The sequence below is a fragment of the Nerophis lumbriciformis genome, linkage group LG28, assembly GCF_033978685.3.
Source record: "Nerophis lumbriciformis linkage group LG28, RoL_Nlum_v2.1, whole genome shotgun sequence".
In the NCBI taxonomy this organism is placed as follows: Eukaryota; Metazoa; Chordata; class Actinopteri; order Syngnathiformes; family Syngnathidae; genus Nerophis; species Nerophis lumbriciformis.
The window spans coordinates 29,413,182-29,431,545 of NC_084575.2; the positions used below are offsets into that span (position 1 = coordinate 29,413,182).

The 18,364-nt window shown below is 42.1% G+C and overlaps 1 protein-coding gene across 2 annotated transcripts in view; it reads right to left on the bottom strand.

Annotated features, from left to right (window-relative positions):
* Positions 1 to 18,364, bottom strand: part of klhdc8a (kelch domain containing 8A) — an 86,980-nt gene that overhangs the window by 36,513 nt on the left and 32,103 nt on the right. Inside the window, exons 2-4 of one of the 2 annotated variants that reach the window (XM_061924021.1) lie at positions 5,867 to 6,192; positions 5,590 to 5,800; positions 1,165 to 1,329 (exon numbers count right to left, since the gene is read on the bottom strand). In XM_061924021.1, coding sequence (XP_061780005.1) covers positions 1,165 to 1,329; positions 5,590 to 5,800; positions 5,867 to 6,031 — 541 coding nt within the window. In that variant the 5' untranslated portion in view covers positions 6,032 to 6,192. The remainder of the gene's footprint in view (positions 1 to 1,164; positions 1,330 to 5,589; positions 5,801 to 5,866; positions 6,193 to 18,364) is intronic. The other variant, XM_061924022.1, reaches the window with a different exon arrangement.

The following is an 18,364-nucleotide window of genomic DNA, read 5'->3' on the forward strand; positions in this document are numbered from 1 at the left end:
CCTGTCAATAGCATGGAATTACAATTCAAATGTAGTTTTTTTGTAAGCCTTTCAAAAGAATTCAAAATATGAAAAATTAATGAAAATTAATTGAAGCCATCAGACACTTGAAAAGTGGCACATCACATCTCTAATGTAATCATTTGAACTTTTCAACAGAAATAGCACTGCAAAAATATTAAGGACATACTTCTGTATTTTGGTAGTTATGATGTCAACATTTAACAAGATTTCTTCAACTTGGACTTGAAAGCATAAATAGTATAAACACTTTTAACAGTATAACAGTACTAAACAATTCCAATAGATAACATTAGTGTCATTACCTTTTTGTGGCTAAAATCCGAAAAACGTTGAAAGTTTTCCACTTGTATCGCTAGCAACGGCATTAGACTTGTGTTTTTTTTGTCCCAACGTGGTCTTTTACATCGCTAATTCCTCCGTGTCCGATCGAAAAATCTTGTCTGCACAAGGTGCAATTCGCGTAGTTTTCACCCTTTTTGGAACGGATAATTATTCCCGGATAGGCTTTTGAATATTCTTCACGGAATGACTGCAGTTTTCTTTTCGGTTTAAGACTCGTTTGCGATTTTTCTCCGGCTGATTCCATGATCGTTCGCTCGTGCCTCGTGCTTGGCAGCGGTGCTATAAATAGCCTCGCGCATTTAAAAAAATTTTTTTTTTTAAATTAATGAAAAACCGTATTTTTTATCACTGCAACCGTAACCCGGAATAGGTTGATGAAAACCGTACTAATTACGGGAAAACCGGAGTAGTTGGCAGGTATGCAACGAGCTAACGCAACGAAATTCCGTTCTTATCTGTACTGTAAAGTTCAAATTTGAATGGCAATAAAAGGAAGTCTAAGTCTTATGTGTGACTGCCATCTACTGGTCATACTTATCATTTCACCATGTACCACATAAAATAGCTTCGAGGTCGGTAAGTGCAACCAAAATTATTCCGTACATTAGGCGCACTGTCAAGTTTTGAGAAAATGAAAGGATTTTAAGTGCGCCTTATAGTCCGAAAAATACGGTATATGAAGGGAATACGCACGTGTAAAAACCACACAGAACGCAGCACGTACAATCAATTTCAGTCCTCGGTATTTTTGTACACCTCTCTTTGTGTGGAGAGTGAGTTATTTGTAATGGATGATACCTGCTACATAGAGCTTGTTGTCCAGTAAATGTGCGTTGGCATCGTAGCGTGGGGTCGGCATGGGAGGAAGTAGAGCCCACACGTCTTTTCGAAAGTCATACTGTTGAAGGATGTTACGAGAGAGCAGGTCGGCACCCATTCCGCCCACAGCCAGAGCACGACCATCTGCATACACACACAAACACACAAAATTGGAAGTCATTTGACGGTGTGTACCGCGAACGGCCAGGGGGAAATTGGTTGGTGGCGATAATACAATATATATATGGAAATTGTCTTTTCTTTTTGGAAGTAGTCCTTCACGCCACAGCCGACATCCTGATGGCACCAAAAATACCTCAACAGCAAACCACTCCACTCTGCCCAGCGTTTTTTTTACACACTTCAGCGTGTTTTATTTAGCCATCAAATTAGGCACATTAAACCTGGCCACGGTTTGTTTCCGCCAGCCCTGTGACTGGCTGGTAATCAGTCCCCGGTCTACCTTACCTCTCACCAGTGACGTGCGGTGAGGTTGATGGCTGGTGAGGCACTGACTTCATCACAGTCAGATTTACAAACATATGAACCCTAAAGAGTATCTTATTCACCATTTGATTGGCAGCAGTTAACGGGTTATGTTTAAAAGCTCATACCAGCATTCTTCCCTGCTTGGCACTCAGCATCAAGCATCAATCACCAAAAATGATACCCTAACCTCCCAGGGGGTGATCAAGGGGATGGGTCAAATGCAGAGGACACATTTCATTACACCTAGTGTGTGTGTGACAATCATTGGTACTTTAACTTAACTTTAACTTTACACATACAAACTGTAGCACACAAAAAAGCACATTTAATTAAAAAAAACGTTATTATGGTCTTACCTTTACTTATAAAATAAGTCCATGAGCCGCTGTTGTGCTGGATAAATGCACCCCCTGACGAGAGTGGTATATCAACTAAAGCCCTCACTTCAACTTTCCACGTGCAAGATTGAATCTATTTAAAAAAGTGTAACCGAGGGTTTATAAATGTCGCCTACACTGTATGAAACTACAAAATAACAAACACGGAGGCTCCAGTTTACACGAGGACCACTTTATTTACCTTCTTTCAAAAACTTCCGCTCCACTCCAACGTGTCATCACTTCCGCTCTTAGCGCCTTCAAAATAAGAGCTCAAGGCATATACTGTATAACAGCGCATAACAGGAACTTAACATCACAAAGAGGAAAGCCCATAAAAATAGGTTACAAAAGTTATTTAATAAGAAGCCAAAAAGTGCAAAAACAATAATGTTCGTGTTGGAGGAGTTGTGAATTAGGTACACCTGCAGTCTGCAGGTGTACCTAATGTTGTGGCCCTGCAGTCATTCACAACTCCTCCAACACGAACATTATTGTTTTTGCACTTTTGCACCGTCTCTTCTCAGTATTTGAACGGCAAATGTGAAAATTCAGCGATTTTAAATAAAAATAATCTAAAACGGGTGAAGTTAAATGGAAAATAACTTTATAGTATAATCACTGGATACATATAACAATTTAATACATTTTTTTTCTTTTTACATTTTTTTACTCACTAGAGGCCTCACCTGCCTCTAGTGACTGCACGTCACTGCCTCTCACCTAAGGACATCTGGGATATAGAAGCTTCCGTGTGACCCTAAATAGGACACGTGTTATAGAAAATAAGAATGCATGATCACCTCTTGTGCGAAGGAGTGTAGACTGGGATTAAAAAATGCAGAGCTTACAAAAACAATTGATCAGTTTTCTGTACGTCCTGTTTTGGGTCACGGGGATCTCGACTAGAGCATCTTTAGCACCTGTAAACTCTAGTTTTGTAACTTGAGACTACATGTATACATATATTTGCATAAAAAGGGCCTGTAGTAAAAGTTTGTGTGTATTAACTTCAACCTTCATCCGTGTACACAGCGACGTTTTAAAAAGTCATAAATTTTACTATTTGAAACCGATACTGATAATTTTGAAACCGATACCGATAATTTCCGATATTACATTTTAAAGCATTTATCGGCCGATAATATCGGCAGTCCGATATTATCGGATATCTCTAATTATAATATATTTTTTATATATATATAAAACAATTTTTTTTAGCAATATGCATTTTCTTGCGAGTGGATCATAATAGGGGCACCATCTCAACACTTCCAAAGTGCACATTCAGCATGCAAAAAATAGTTTGTTGTCTATATTGCAGAAAAAGTGGTTCATATTATATAAAACAGCATGATACCATGACGATGGAGGGAATTGAGTGTTTCCATGGGCACAGCCAGTACATGAAAAATCCTCATTTAAATGTAACGTTTTGCCCCACTTTTGAACTTGTTATCAATTGCACACGCCGTTTTTGTAGATCACACTCAACACGCCCAATGATAGTCATACTTGCCAACCTTGAGACCTCCGATTTTGGGGGGTGCGGTGGGCGTGGTTGGGGCGGAGGCGTGGTTGGGGGCGTGGTTAAGAGGGGAGGAGTATATTTACAGCTAGAATTCACTAAGTCAAGTATTTAATATATATATATTAGAGATGCGCGGATAGGCAATTATTTCATCCGCAACCGCATTAGAAAGTCGTCAACCATCCGCAATCCACCCGATCTAACATTTGATCAGAACCGCACCCGCCCGCCATCCGCCCGCACCCGCCCGTTGTTATATATCTAATATAGACGATGCAAGGCATTAGTGAGGTTATAAAGCTTTTGCCTGTTAAAGAAAGGAGACTGATCCAATGCAGCACAGACATTCGCGTGCCACGCTGTCACGACCCAGACGCACACCAGTGCGCAATCATATGGGAGCCGCGCTGAGCGCACCTCCAAGCGCGTCTCGCTGCCGGCGACGGCCGGGTATGGGCCCAACGCTCCAGCGCCATCCATTTTCAGGGCTAGTTGATTCGGCAGGTGGGTTGTTACACACTCCTTAGCGGGTTCCGACGTCCATGGCCATCGTCCTAGCTGCTGTCTATATCAACCAGGGTGAGCCCCACCCCTTTCGTGAGCGCTCTGCGCACGGAGTGACCCCTGTTACGCGCCCCCGGCAACAGGGGTGGCGGGCAGGTAAGCTGCGCGGGCGGAGCGCGCGGAGTGACCCCTGTTACGAGCCCCCGGCCACGGGGGTGGCGGGCAGGTAAGCTGCTTACCTGCTGCGCGTGACGCCGGCCGCGGCGAAGGCGGACGAGGCAGGGTGTCGGTGCGGTGGGCGCGGTGGTGACCCTGGACATGCGTCGGGCCCTTCTCGCGGATCGCCTCAGCTACGGCTCCCGGTGGGGCCCTCTCGGGGGAAGGGGCCTCGGTCCCGGACCCCGGCGAGGCGTCGGGGGCCTTCTCCGCTCCGTAAAAGTGTCCATCTCTTTTTTTTTTTTTCTTCTGTTGTGGCATATGCAGCAGGTGCCTGCTCGTTTTTCGTATGTGGGTAACAACATTTATATATAAGAAATACTTGACTTTCAGTGAATTCTAGCTATATATATATATATATATATATATATATATATATTTATTTTATTATATATATATTTATATATATATATATATATATATATATATATATATATATATATATATATATATATATATATATATATATATATATATATTTATATATATATATATATATATATATATATATATATATATATATATATATATATATATATATATATATATAAATAAGAGAAATACTTGAATTTCAGTGTTCATTTATTTACACATATACACACACATAACACTCATTTACTCATTGTTGAGTTAAGGATTGAATTGTCCATCCTTGGTCTATTCTCTGGTCACTATTTTTCTAACCATGCTGAACACCCTCTCTGATGATGCATTCTGCTTCGTCTCCTTGTTGTGTGCGCAGTTGTGCACTGCACTCTCTAAAAGCCCTAGGTGTTATTGTCACATATGCATGTACAGTAGATGGCAGTATTGTCCTGTTTAAGAGTGTCACAACATTGCTGTTTACGGTAGACGAAAACCTGACTGCTGTTGTTGTGTGTTGTTGCCGCGCTGGGAGGACGTTAATGAAACCGCCTAACAATAAACCCACATAAGAAACCAAGAACTCGCCCTCCATCATTCTACAGTTATAACGTGATTGGGCCGTCACGCTGTTTATATTGTGGGAAAGCGGACGTGAAAACAGGCTGTCGACACGTCACTCAGGTCCGCCTGAATTTCGGGAGATTTTCGGGAGAAAAATTTGTCCCGGGAGGTTTTCGGGAGAGGCGCTGAATTTCGGGAGTCTCCCGGAAAATCCGGGAGGGTTGGCAAGTATGATGATAGTACATGCAATGTTATAGTTTGCACACTCCCCTGAGCAATTGTTATTTGCGTTTTAGTAGATCAGGCCCATAATGTGCTAACAAGCTCACCAAAAAGGTTTGATTGTTTTGAGAGCCATACCTTTCATAGTGATGGACACACCCATCAGGGCCTCCCTCAGGGAACTCCTCTTTCTCCACTTTCCTTCTTCTGTGTTATATATTTCCACCATCTTCAATGGACTCTGGTCCTCCCCCACTCCTCCAACGACTAAGATCTGTTTTCCAAGCGCTGCCACGGCAGCTCCAGCCCGTGGAGTGGGCATAGAGGGCAGGCTTATCCATCGGTCCCCCTACAGACATATAACAAACGTTGACCGCTCTTTGAGCTACATTTACAAGCTGTGTTTGTTTTGTACCTCAGGGGAGTACAGTTCCACATTCGGGCAGGGCCTCCCTGAAGCATCACAGCCCCCCAGCATGTACATCTGCCCCCCAACCTCGGTCAGAGTGTGATAGACACGACCGTTGGGCAGTCGTGCCAAGCTCTGCCAGTGAAACTCATGAGCTGAGGGCACAGCCATGGCCTCAGTAGCTTAGAGAGGGCCAGCAAGAAGCAGTGGAAGGTGCAAATCAAGGAGAATTTGGTTGCGGGTTTGATAAAAATAAGCAAATGACGTATGAGAGCTGGGAGACTGGGAATAAAAGCCGCCGTCCACTCCAATGTACTTCTTTACATGTGGCCCTGCAAAAGAAAGAACACAATTAGTGTTGTAAAGTAAAGCTTAGAAACTCGATTTGTTGACTAAGCTAAACCCAGCAGGTGGACAATGTGGATGATGCAAATTTAGTATCGATCCAATTCCAATACATGACGATTTTAAGCAAACAAAAAATATATATTTTAAAATGATAATCATCATTCTATTCAAATGATGTTATATTTTCCCCTTCTTATTACACAATTAACTGTTTGAGCAAAATACAGGCAATTGTTCAAAATAACTACTGTATTTTCCGGACTATAAGGCGCACTTGGGATGAGAATCAGCACCTCCAAGTCCGAGTCCATGGTTCTCGCCCGGAAAAGGGTGGAGTGCCATCTCCGGGTTGGGGAGGAGATCTTGCCCCAAGTGGAGGAGTTCAAGTACCTCGGAGTCTTGTTCACGAGTGGGGGAAGAGTGGATCGTGAGATCGACAGGCGGATCGGTGCGGCGTCTTCAGTAATGCGGACGCTGTATCGATCCGTTGTGGTGAAGAAGGAGCTGAGCCGGAAGGCAAAGCTCTCGATTTACCGGTCGATCTACGTTCCCATCCTCACCTATGGTCATGAGCTTTGGGTCATGACCGAAAGGACAAGATCTCGGGTACAAGCGGCCGAAATGAGTTTCCTCCGCCGAGTGGCGGGGCTCTCCCTTAGAGATAGGGTGAGAAGCTCTGTCATCCGGGGGGAGCTCAAAGTAAAGCCGCTGCTCCTCCACATCGAGAGGAGCCAGATGAGGTGGTTCGGGCATCTGGTCAGGATGCCACCCGAACGCCTCCCTAGGAAGGTGTTTCGGGCACGTCCGACCGGTAGGAGGCCACGGGGAAGACCCAGGACACGCTGGGAAGACTATGTCTCCCGGCTGGCCTGGGAACGCCTCGGGATCCCCCGGAAGGAGCTGGACGAAGTGGCTGGGGAGAGGGAAGTCTGGGCTTCCCTGCTTAAGCTGCTGCCCCCGCGACCCGACCTCGGATAAGCGGAAGAAGATGGATGGATGGATGGATGGATAAGGCGCACTTAAAGGGGAACATTATCACAATTTCAGAATTGTTAAAACCATTAAAAATCAGTTCCCAGTGGCTTATGATATTTTTCGAAGTTTTTTTCAAAATTTTACCCATCACGCAATATCCCTAAAAAAAAGCTTCAAAGTGCCTGATTTTAACCACTCGTCCATTTTCCTGTGACGTCACATAGTGATGCCAACACAAACAAACATGGCGCATAGAACAGCAAGCTATAGCGACATTAACTCGGATTTCAGCGGCTTAAGCGATTCAACAGATTACGCATGTATTGAAACGGATGGTTGTAGTGTGGAGGCAGGTAGCGAAAACGAAATTGAAGAAGAAACTGAAGCTATTGAGCCATATCGGTTTGAACCGCATGCAAGCGAAACCGACGAAAACGACACGACAGCCAGCGACACGGGAGAAAGCGAGGACGATTAAGCAAACAAAAAATATATATTTTAAAATTATAATCATCATTCTATTCAAATGATGTTATATTTTCCCCTTCTTATTACACAATTAACTGTTTGAGCAAAATACAGGCAATTGTTCAAAATAACTACTGTATTTTCCGGACTATAAGGCGCACTTAAAGGGGAACATTATCACAATTTCAGAATTGTTAAAACCATTAAAAATCAGTTCCCAGTGGCTTATTATATTTTTCGAAGTTTTTTTCAAAATTTTACCCATCACGCAATATCCCTAAAAAAAAGCTTCAAAGTGCCTGATTTTAACCACCCGTCCATTTTCCTGTGACCAGAGGTGGGTAGAGTAGCCAGAAATTGTACTCAAGTAAGAGTACTGTTACTTTAGAGATTTATTACTCAAGTAAAAGTAAGGAGTAGTCACCCAAATATTTACTTGAGTAAAAGTAAAAAGTATGTTGTGAAAAAACTACTCAAGTACTGAGTAACTGATGAGTAACATACACACTCATATCATATATATATATATATATATATATATATATATATATATATACATACATGCATATACATTGATAAAGGTGTTTTAATGAATATACATGCATGTTTAACATATAGATTCCTTTCTTTCATGAAGACAAGAATATAAGTTGGTGTATTACCTGATTCTGATGACTTGCATTGATTGTAATCAGACAGTAGTGATGATAACGTCCACGTTTTCAAATGGAGGAGAAGAAAAGTTCCTCCCTTCTGTCTAATACCACATGAAAGTGGTGGGTTTTTGGCATCTTATTTGTCCAGCTTCCATATTCGTTTTTATACACTTTACAAGAAATATATTGGCGTCAAACTCCGTAGCTTGCTAGCTTGTTTGCGCTGGCTTTCGGAGACTCTTGTTTTGAAAGCGCAGGCGCGATGGAGCGGCACTTTTATTGTGAAGACAGGAACGTCCTCGTGCGGTTGAAATAAAAAAGTATCTTTTTTTCTTCACACTTTGATTGATTGATTGAGACTTTTATTATTAGATTGCACAGTACAGTACACATTCCGTACAATTGACCACTAAATGGTAACACCCGAATACGTTTTTCAACTTGTTTAAGTCAGGTCATGTGACCACCTGGCTCTGTTTGATTGGTCCAACGTCACCAGTGACTGCATCTGATTGGTGGAACGAAGTGAAACGTCACCAGTAAGGCAGGCACTTTGAAGGTCTGTCTGACAGACCAAAACAAACAAAGCGTGCATTAACAGATCGATAAAAATTAGTAGCGAGTAGCGAGCTGAATGTAGATAAAAGTAGCGGAGTAAAAGTAGCGGAGTAAAAGTAGCGGAGTAAAAGTAGCGTTCCTTCTCTATAAATATACTTAAGTAAAAGTAAAAGTATGTTGCATTAAAACTACTCTTAGAAGTACAATTTATCCCAAAAGTTACTCAAGTAGATGTAACGGAGTAAATGTAGCGCGTTACTACCCACCTCTGCCTGTGACGTCACATAGTGAAGCCAACACAAACAAACATGGCGCATAGAACAGCAAGCTATAGCGACATTAGCTCGGATTCAGACTCGAAATTCAGCGGCTTAAGCGATTCAACAGATTACGCATGTATTGAAACGGATGGTTGTAGTGTGGAGGCAGGTAGCGAAAACGACATTGAAGAAGAAACTGAAGCTATTGAGCCATATCGGTTTGAACCGTATGCAAGCGAAACCGACGAAAACGACACAACAGCCAGCGACACGGGAGAAAGCGAGGACGAATTCAGCGATCGTGTAATGGTTGGACTAAGGGGAGGTGACGGCGACAGACACCAGGGCGCAGTATGTACAAGGATTTATTATATATATTAACCATATATGTATATATATATATATATATAAAAAGGGAATAAGCGGTAGAAAATGGATGGATGGATGGATAATCAAACAATACAAATATAAACTAAGGAAATGGAGTGTGAACTAGATCCAAAAGTGTATGTGATGTGTGGCTATGTGTGTGATTAGCTGTAGTGTGTGTTACCAAGTGTTGTGTTGGACGAGAGGAGGAACAAGGCAGAAAGACAGTCCATTGGGCAGGCAGATGATCCAGGGCAGGAGAGAAGAGGCAAGATCCGTTTCCAAGCGGGAGGTCGAGAATCCAAAAGGGCAGTCCGGGAGGTAGGGGAAACAACAGGGGATCACGGAAGAACACGGGAAGCGCTGCCGGAAGACAACAGGAACATCAGACGGAAACACGGAAGTCACAGGGGAGGCGCGAGTTCGCGGGATGGAAGCCAGACACGGGATGCTTACAAGGGTAAGAAGACTATACTCCGGAGAGCGACTGCAGGTTGTCCAGGCTTAAGAAGACCGCTTGATCATCACAGGCAGGTGTGCCGATTGCCGGCAAATGATTGCAGCTGGCGGCTTCTGCTGGGCGCAGCCGTGGGCGTGTCCCGAGGTGCACTCATGATGGATGAACGGCGTTGGCAGCAGTCTGAGCCGTAACAGATCGCCTTCTAACCAACGATTGGTATGTGTTTGTTTGGCATTAAAGGAAACTAACAACTATGAACTAGGTTTACAGCATATGAAATACATTTGGCAACAACATGCACTTTGAGAGTGCAGACAGCCCAATTCTCATCAATTAATATATTCTGTAGACATACCCTCATCCGCGCTCTTTTCCTGAAAGCTGATCTGTCCAGTTTTGGAGTTGATGTCAGCAGGCCAGGGAAGCTAGGGTCGATAGGGGGTTTAGCTCGCTCGTCTGCGGGAACAAACTGCCGCCATTGCTTGGCGTGCTAGCGAGGCCCTTTGTCCCTGAATTGTTCACACACTCCGGCAGATTCAATGGGGGTCTGGCGGCAGATTTCTTTGACTTTATCGTTGGAAATGCATCTGCTTTGAGTGTCGCAGGATATCCACACATTCTTGCCATCTCTGTCGTAGCATAGCTTTCGTCGGTAAAGTGTGCGGAACAAACGTCCAATTTCTTGCCACTTTCGCATCTTTGGGCCACTGGTGCAACTTGAATCCGTCCCTGTTCATGTTGTTACACCCTCCGACAACACACCGACGAGGCATGATGTCTCCAAGGTACGGAAAACAGTCGAAAAAACGGAAAATAACAGAGCTGTTTTGACTCGGTGTTTGAGAAAATGGCGGATTTCTTCCTGATGTGAAGTCACGTTGTGACGTCATCGCTCCGAGAGCGAATAATAGAAAGGCGTTTAATTCGCCAAAATTCACCCATTTAGAGTTCGGAAATCGGTTAAAAAAATATATGGTCTTTTTTCTGCAACATCAAGGTATATATTGACGCTTACATAGGTCTGGTGATAATGTTCCACTTTAAAATATTTTTTTTTCTCAAAACTCGACAGTGCGCCTTATAACCCATTGCGCCTAATGTATGGCATAATTCTGGTTTTGCTTACCGACCTCGAAGCTATTTTATTTGGTACAAGGTGAAATGATAAGTGTGACCAGTAGATGGCAGTCACACACAAGAGATACGTGTAGACTGCAATATGACTCAAGTAAACAACACATTTATTAACATTTTATATGTTCCATTGAAAATATAGGAACATTACACACGGCGCTCAAAAATCTATCAAAATGTTTTAGTACGACTTTGGTCGTTACGTCTTGGGGGGCGCATTGCTGCGCTGGTAGCGTACCTTCCAAGGCAGAAGACAAGCAGGAGTAGCGTGCAGGTGAGATTAAGGTTTTTAATAAATTAAACGCATGACAAAAATACAAAACTGAGGACGCTAGCAAGCGTGGAGCGAAACAAAACCAAAATGTCACCAAGGGTGAAAAAAACGAGGGAAGCTAGTTTGTACAAAAATCACTAGAGCGAGGATAAAAACCGTGAGAACGTAACTGTTGCCTATCGCAAACATTGACCCAGCAACTAATGCTGGGTGACAGGAAACTATGAAGGGGAGTGATTAACCAAAACACCTGGTGGGAACACTAATTGCAAAACTAAGACAGTTGAGGAGAATCAGTGCCCATGGAAGCCAACAGAAAACAGGGAAAGAGGGTGCACCCAGGAAACAGACTAAAACAGAAAAATTAACAAACCCAAATCATGCCATGAACCGAGTGACGGATCATGACATAGGTAAGCTATGAAACCGCACCGCTTGATGGATTGTACTGTGCTTCAACATACGAGTATTATTATGGTGTGTGTATAAGGTAAGACATATTATCTGGCGTTTTGTTTCGCAATATTATGCAAAAGCAACTTTTCTTACCATCTGGTACCTGCTGATCTGTATTTGGGATCTGCATAAGTCCTGAAAATGTTCGCGGATCCGCCTTTGTAGTCCGTAGTCAATAAGCTTCTTCTTTTTCTCTATTGTTTTGTTATGGGACATTAATCCTCCACTGTTGCTATTTCTAATATAAAGTAGTGTACAGTTCTTACTTATATCTGCCATGAAAGCGCTAAAACATACCGGTATAGTGAGTTTAATTATTCACCCAAGGAACTTTAGTTATTAGAGAGTTCCGGTCGGACGGTTTTTCACGGGACACATTTCCGGCGGATGAGAAGATGCTGCTCCGTTATTGATTAAAGTAAAGTCTGAATGTCATTAAAACCTGAAGCCTGACCTGCTGCTGACCTTCTACCGTTCGTCCATCGAGAGCCTGCTGACCTACTGTATTACGGTATGGTACGGCAGCTGCACTGCAGCAGACAGGGAGAGGCTGCAAAGAGTGGTCAAGACGGCTCAGAAGATCATCGGCCGCCCTCTCCCCTCTCTGACGGACATCTACACTTCCCGCTGCCTCAACAGAGCCAGTGCCATCATCAAGGACAGCACCCACCCTGGCTCTGACCTGTTCCACCTGCTGCCCTCTGGGAAGCGCTACAGGTGCATTAAAACCAAAACAAACAGGCTAAAGAACAGCTTCTTCCCCAGGGCCATAACCATCCTGAACGGACTGCCCCATTGTCCCTCATAACTGCCTTCTCTTCGGTGCAATAACCCATTCCACCAACCACCCTGTTTTTTTTTGTTTTTTTTTCATGTATATATTCATTTCACACCATATTCATTGCACTTCTACATTTTTTATATATATATATATATTTTTTTATATATTTGCACATTGTTTTTCTAGCATGCACACATCGCACTGTATGGAATGGCCTCAATCTCGTTACCTTGCGTAATGACAATAAAGCTGATTCTGATTCTGATTCTGATTCTGAAAACAGTTAGCTCCATCTTTTGAGACTTCTTCCACTCCCGTCCTTGCACGCTACACCGCAAGATGACGGGGAGAAGACGCTGTCGAAGGTGAGCCACGTAAATAAGACCGCCCACAAGACCGCGCATCCTGAAGCAACTGTCAGAAAGCAGTTTAAAGAACATAATCTATGCAACATTTTGACCAACAAACCACCATTACATGTTATGTAGACCACAAGGCATACTTGCCAACCTTGAGACCTCCGATTTCGGGAGGTGGGAGGTAGGGGGTGGGGCGGGGGGCGTGGTTGGGGGCGTGGTTAAGATATATATATCTATATAAGAAATACTTGACTTTCAGTGAATTCTAGCTATATATATATATATATATATATATATATATATATATATATATATATATATATATATAAATAAAAGAAATACTTGAATTTCAGTGTTCATTTATTTACACATATACACACACATAACACTTATCCACTCATTGTTGAGTTAAGGGTTGAATCGTCCATCCTTGTTCTATTCTCTGTCACTATTTCAGAACACACACATTATACAAATATACATTATAAAATCAATAAGAAAACGGGAGCTCTAATTTGGGAGTCTGAATTAGGATCAGAAGTTCCTATATAAACATTGCGCACTCGCGTCGCCTTTTTGTATTGATTACTGCAGCTGTGCACTGGATTCATTCACAAATACAAACTACAACTCACAAACACTTTAGAGTTACGCTCCAACATCAGAATTTGTACTTAAACTTATAAAGATCACATGGATATTATTCAGTGAGTTGATTCACCAAAACTAACCTGTTATACAGAAGGAAAAAGCACACAGGACGTTTCAATTCACAGACTGGTCGCGCTCATCAGAATGACAAGACACTTCCGGTCTGCAGGTGATAGCATTCAATTGGGAAGAAACGCCCTACTGCCCCCTACTGACCAATGTGAATACTGATAAATGTGTAATGACAGCTCCAAAAACGAATTCAAACCACAAAATAAAATAAATAAATCAACACAAAAATGTGACACATTATGGGTGGGTCACATATGCATGTACAATAGATGGCAGTATTGTCCTGTTTAAGAGTGTCACAACATTGCTGTTTACGGCAGACAAACTGCTTTACGGTAGACACTGTTGTTGTGTGTTGTCAACACGTCACTCAGGTCCGCCTGAATTTCGGGAGAAAATTTGTCCCGGGAGGTTTTCGGGAGAGGCGCTGAATTTCGGGAGTCTCCCGGAAAATCCGGGAGGGTTGGCAAGTATGTGTATAACAGTAGGGTGTGTTCACACCAGTGTTGTCCCGATACCAAGATTTTGGTGCCGGTACCGGTACCAAAATGTATTTCGATACAAACTGCTTTACGGTAGACGAAAACTTGACTGCTGTTGTTGTGTGTTGTTACCGCGCTTGGAGGACGTTAATGAAACTGCCTAACAATAAACCCACATAAGAAACCAAGAACTCGCCCTCGATCATTAGCTGTTTATATTGTGGGAAAGCGGACATGTGAACAGGCTGTCAACACGTCACTCAGGTCCGCATGGAGCTGGAGGGGGCGTGGCCTCCAGCTCCGCCTGAATTTCGGGAGAAAATTTGTCCCGGGAGGTTTTCGGGAGAGGCGCTGAATTTCGGGAGTCTCCCGGAAAATCCGGGAGGGTTGGCAAGTATGGCCACAAGGAAGTATTTTAAATTTAGAAAATAAATAAATAATATGACTCGTTTAATGCGCCCTATAATCTTTTGCGCCTTATATATGAAAAAAGATCGAAAATAGACCATTCATCCGGTGCGCCCTATGGTCTGGAAAATACAGTAATCAATAATAATCATGTAACAATATATACAACAACAACAAAAAATATACACATATTTGTGTAAATAAACAGAAGAGCACTAAAAAAATAGACCGTTAGGAGTAGAATAGATTTCTCAAGAGGCTGAGCTTTGGTGTTTTTTTTTTTTACTTTCATTATTACTTGCAGTTAATAAGGCTGACAAAATGGATGTGAAAAGAAAATGCTCTCCCAGTTCATGACCATAAGAGAAGTGCAAGATATAAAGCGCTATTGGTCACAGGTCACAAATTGCATTCATCTGTAATCTGTTCTGTTCGACAATGATTATCGAGATCAATACAACGCCTCAATTTTGGTCATTTATACTCAACATACTGTCAAGACTTGGTCCGGGGTGTGTGCTTTTCCAGGATGCAACGGAAAGTTGGCACGGGCGAGACGGGAATTAAGGTACATGATTTATTTATTAACTATAAATACAAAAAAAAGGATCAAACAAAAGGCGCGCACAGTGGCGGAGAATAAACTATGAACAATTAAACAAAACTTGCAAACTATGGCTTGAATAAAGAAAACTTACTTGGCATGGACAAAAAAGGAGCAGCGTGAACATGGACATGAAAAAATGGACAGAGCATAAATGTGGTGTGAGGTCGTCAGGACGAACAACAGAAAATGAATGAACTTAAATACTATGGACATGATTAGTGAAAGCAGGTGCGTGACTCAAAATGTGAAACAGGTGCGTGACGTGACAGGTGAAAACTAATGGTTGCTATGGTGACAAACAAGAGTGCACAATGAGTCCAAACGTGGAACAGGTGAAACTAATGGGGTAATCATGGAAACAAGACAAGGGAGTGAAAAGACAGAAACTAAAGAGTCCTATAACTAAACAAAAACATGACTTAACACAAAACATGATTACACAGACATGACACATACGTTCGGCTTTCAACTTTAAAAATGAACTGTGTGTTAAATCTCACAGCTTCTTTCAAATATGTTGCCAACTCCTGATGATAATCTTCAATCATTAAATGAATGATGATTAAAAATATGTTAATTTTGCACCATCTTTTGCAAGTGCTTATATTATCAACCTCTCATCAAATCTTCTCCCCACATTTGACTGGCATCAAACCTAATTCATGATAGCGTGCAATGCATCACAACTGGTTCTGTTGCTTGTTCTGCTGAGGGCTCTTAAACATGAGTATGCAAATAATAGCATTAGAGAATCAAACCTAAGGTCAAGGCATATAGCCAGGCACTAATAACATTTGATGCAACACATGTGAATTTATGTCAACATGTATGAACTGTCAAAAATATCAATATTAGACATATCGTTTAGTCAGTAATATCATTTTTTATTGTATATCATTTTTTTCTGAATTTGGCGCCCCACCTAATAGATCATGGTTGGCAAACTCTGGCCCGCGGGCCAATTATCAAATTAACACTAGAGCTGGCCTGCCGATTATACACAGCGGCGGTGCCGCGGTAACACCGCATTCACCGCTAATTCTCATACTTGCCAACCCTCCCGGGAGACTCCCAAATTTCAGAGCCCCTCCCGAAAATCGTCACGTCCGCTTTTCAGCTCGTAGAGGACGTTAAAGGCAGTGCCTTTAAGGCACGCCCCCAAGACTGTGGTCCGGGTGGACTACGAGATATAATGACTGATGAACACCTTCGTTCGATAATGAAGGTTGCCTCAGCTCAAAGCCTGAGCCCCGACATTAATTAACTAGCATCCAAGAAAAGATGCCAGGTATCTGGTTTGGGCACATCAGAGTAGATCAGTGTGTTGCAAACTGAGCAGTTTAAAGTCCTGAATGGTTGTTATTTTAGATTCAAATTTATTAGCCTGTGGAAAAAGTTAATGTTGATATTTACCTCAGAAGGATGCAAATAGAAAAGAGGCATTAAATTTTTATTTAAATTGTATTTGATATGCCATTGATATTTTTTAATTACTATTATTATTATTCGATTTTGCATGTCACTATAAAGTTATATAAGCCCTGCTTGTTCAATATTCAATGCAAAACTTGTTTGGGTCTCTATTAAAAGGTTAACTTGTTCAACCTTGGCCCGCGGCTTTGTTCAGTTTTAAATTTTGGCCCACTCTGTATTTGAGTTTGACACCCCTGTTATAGATGGATAGATAGGTCTTTATTGTCATTGCACAAGTACAATGAAACTTTGTTTTCTGCACAAACCCGTTCAAGATTAGACAAAACAAATAGTGTACAGGGTTACAGAACAGGAACGCTGATGGGTCGCCACAAGGCGCCCCGTAAAAGATGGGAAAAAGGTAAAACGCTGGGGAAGGATGAGTACAAAAATACAATCTAGACTGGGCTCCTAAGGGGGCCTAGTCTGGAGAGGGAAAAACCTCCATAGCAAAGCACATATACATATTACAACATACATCTCGAGATATCTAGCAACAGAGGGAAGGCAGTGCGAGGTCATGATGGTAGGCCGCAGCTCTCAGGCGCTGACCATCCATTCATTACCCCTATGGGATTTGTCCCAGTCGTTTGTGCTGCATTTGTGCTGCAAAGATTTTTGTTTGCGCCGTTCCGGTTTTTAAGTTACCGTATTTTCCGGACTAGAAGGCGCACTTAAAATCCTTTGTTTCCCCTCAAAACTCGACAGAGCGCCTTATAACCCAGTGCGCCTAATGTATGGAATAATTCTGGTTTTGCTTCCCGACCTCGAAGCAATTTTATTTGGTACATGTGACCAGTAGATAGCAGTCAAACATAAGAGATATGTGTAGCCTGCACTATAATGGCAATATGACTCAACACCAACATTGTATATGTTCCATTGAAAATATAGAACATTACACACGGCGCTCAAAAATCTACCAAAATGTTTTAGTACGACTTTGGTAAGCTATGAAGCCGCACCGCTTGACGGATGGTCGCCGCATTAAACATACAAGTATTATTATGGTGTGTGTGTGCATAAGGTAAGACGTATTATCTTCCGTTTTGTTTTGCAGTATTATGCAAAATAAACTTTTCTTACCTTCTGGTACCTGCTGATCTGTATTTGGGATCTGCATAATTTGTAGTCCGTGGCAACACTGTAGTTGATAAGCTTCTTCTTTTTCTCTATCTTCTTGTTATGGTACATTCATCCTCCGCTGTTGCTATTTCTAATATAAAGTATTGTAAAGTTCTTACTTATATCTGTCGGTAAACTCGCCATGAAAGCACTAAAACATACCGGTGTAGTGAGTTTACATTATTCACCCAAGGAACTTTAGTTATTAGAGAGTTCCGGTCTCCTCTACATTGTTCCAATCATTAGCGCTACGTTTGTGCTGCAAACATTTTTGTTAGTGCCGTTACGGTTTTTAAGTTATTAACGTTTTATGGTTTTTGGATCTCAGTAGATCAGGCCCTTACAGTACAGGAGGATAAATATGTAATTTACTGTACTGTCAGTGTCAGTTAAGTAAAGAAACGCCATAATCTGTAGACGAGCTAATTAGTACAGGGCAAAGAAACTGCTTGACATTAACAAAAGACACTCTTTCCGGTAGTTTGTTCCACACCTTGGCCATTAATGACCGCTCTTGTAACACCCCATTATAGAAAATCAGTTGACCCGAGTAATCCATTAGTTTTATGCTGTTTTAAGATTTTCAGC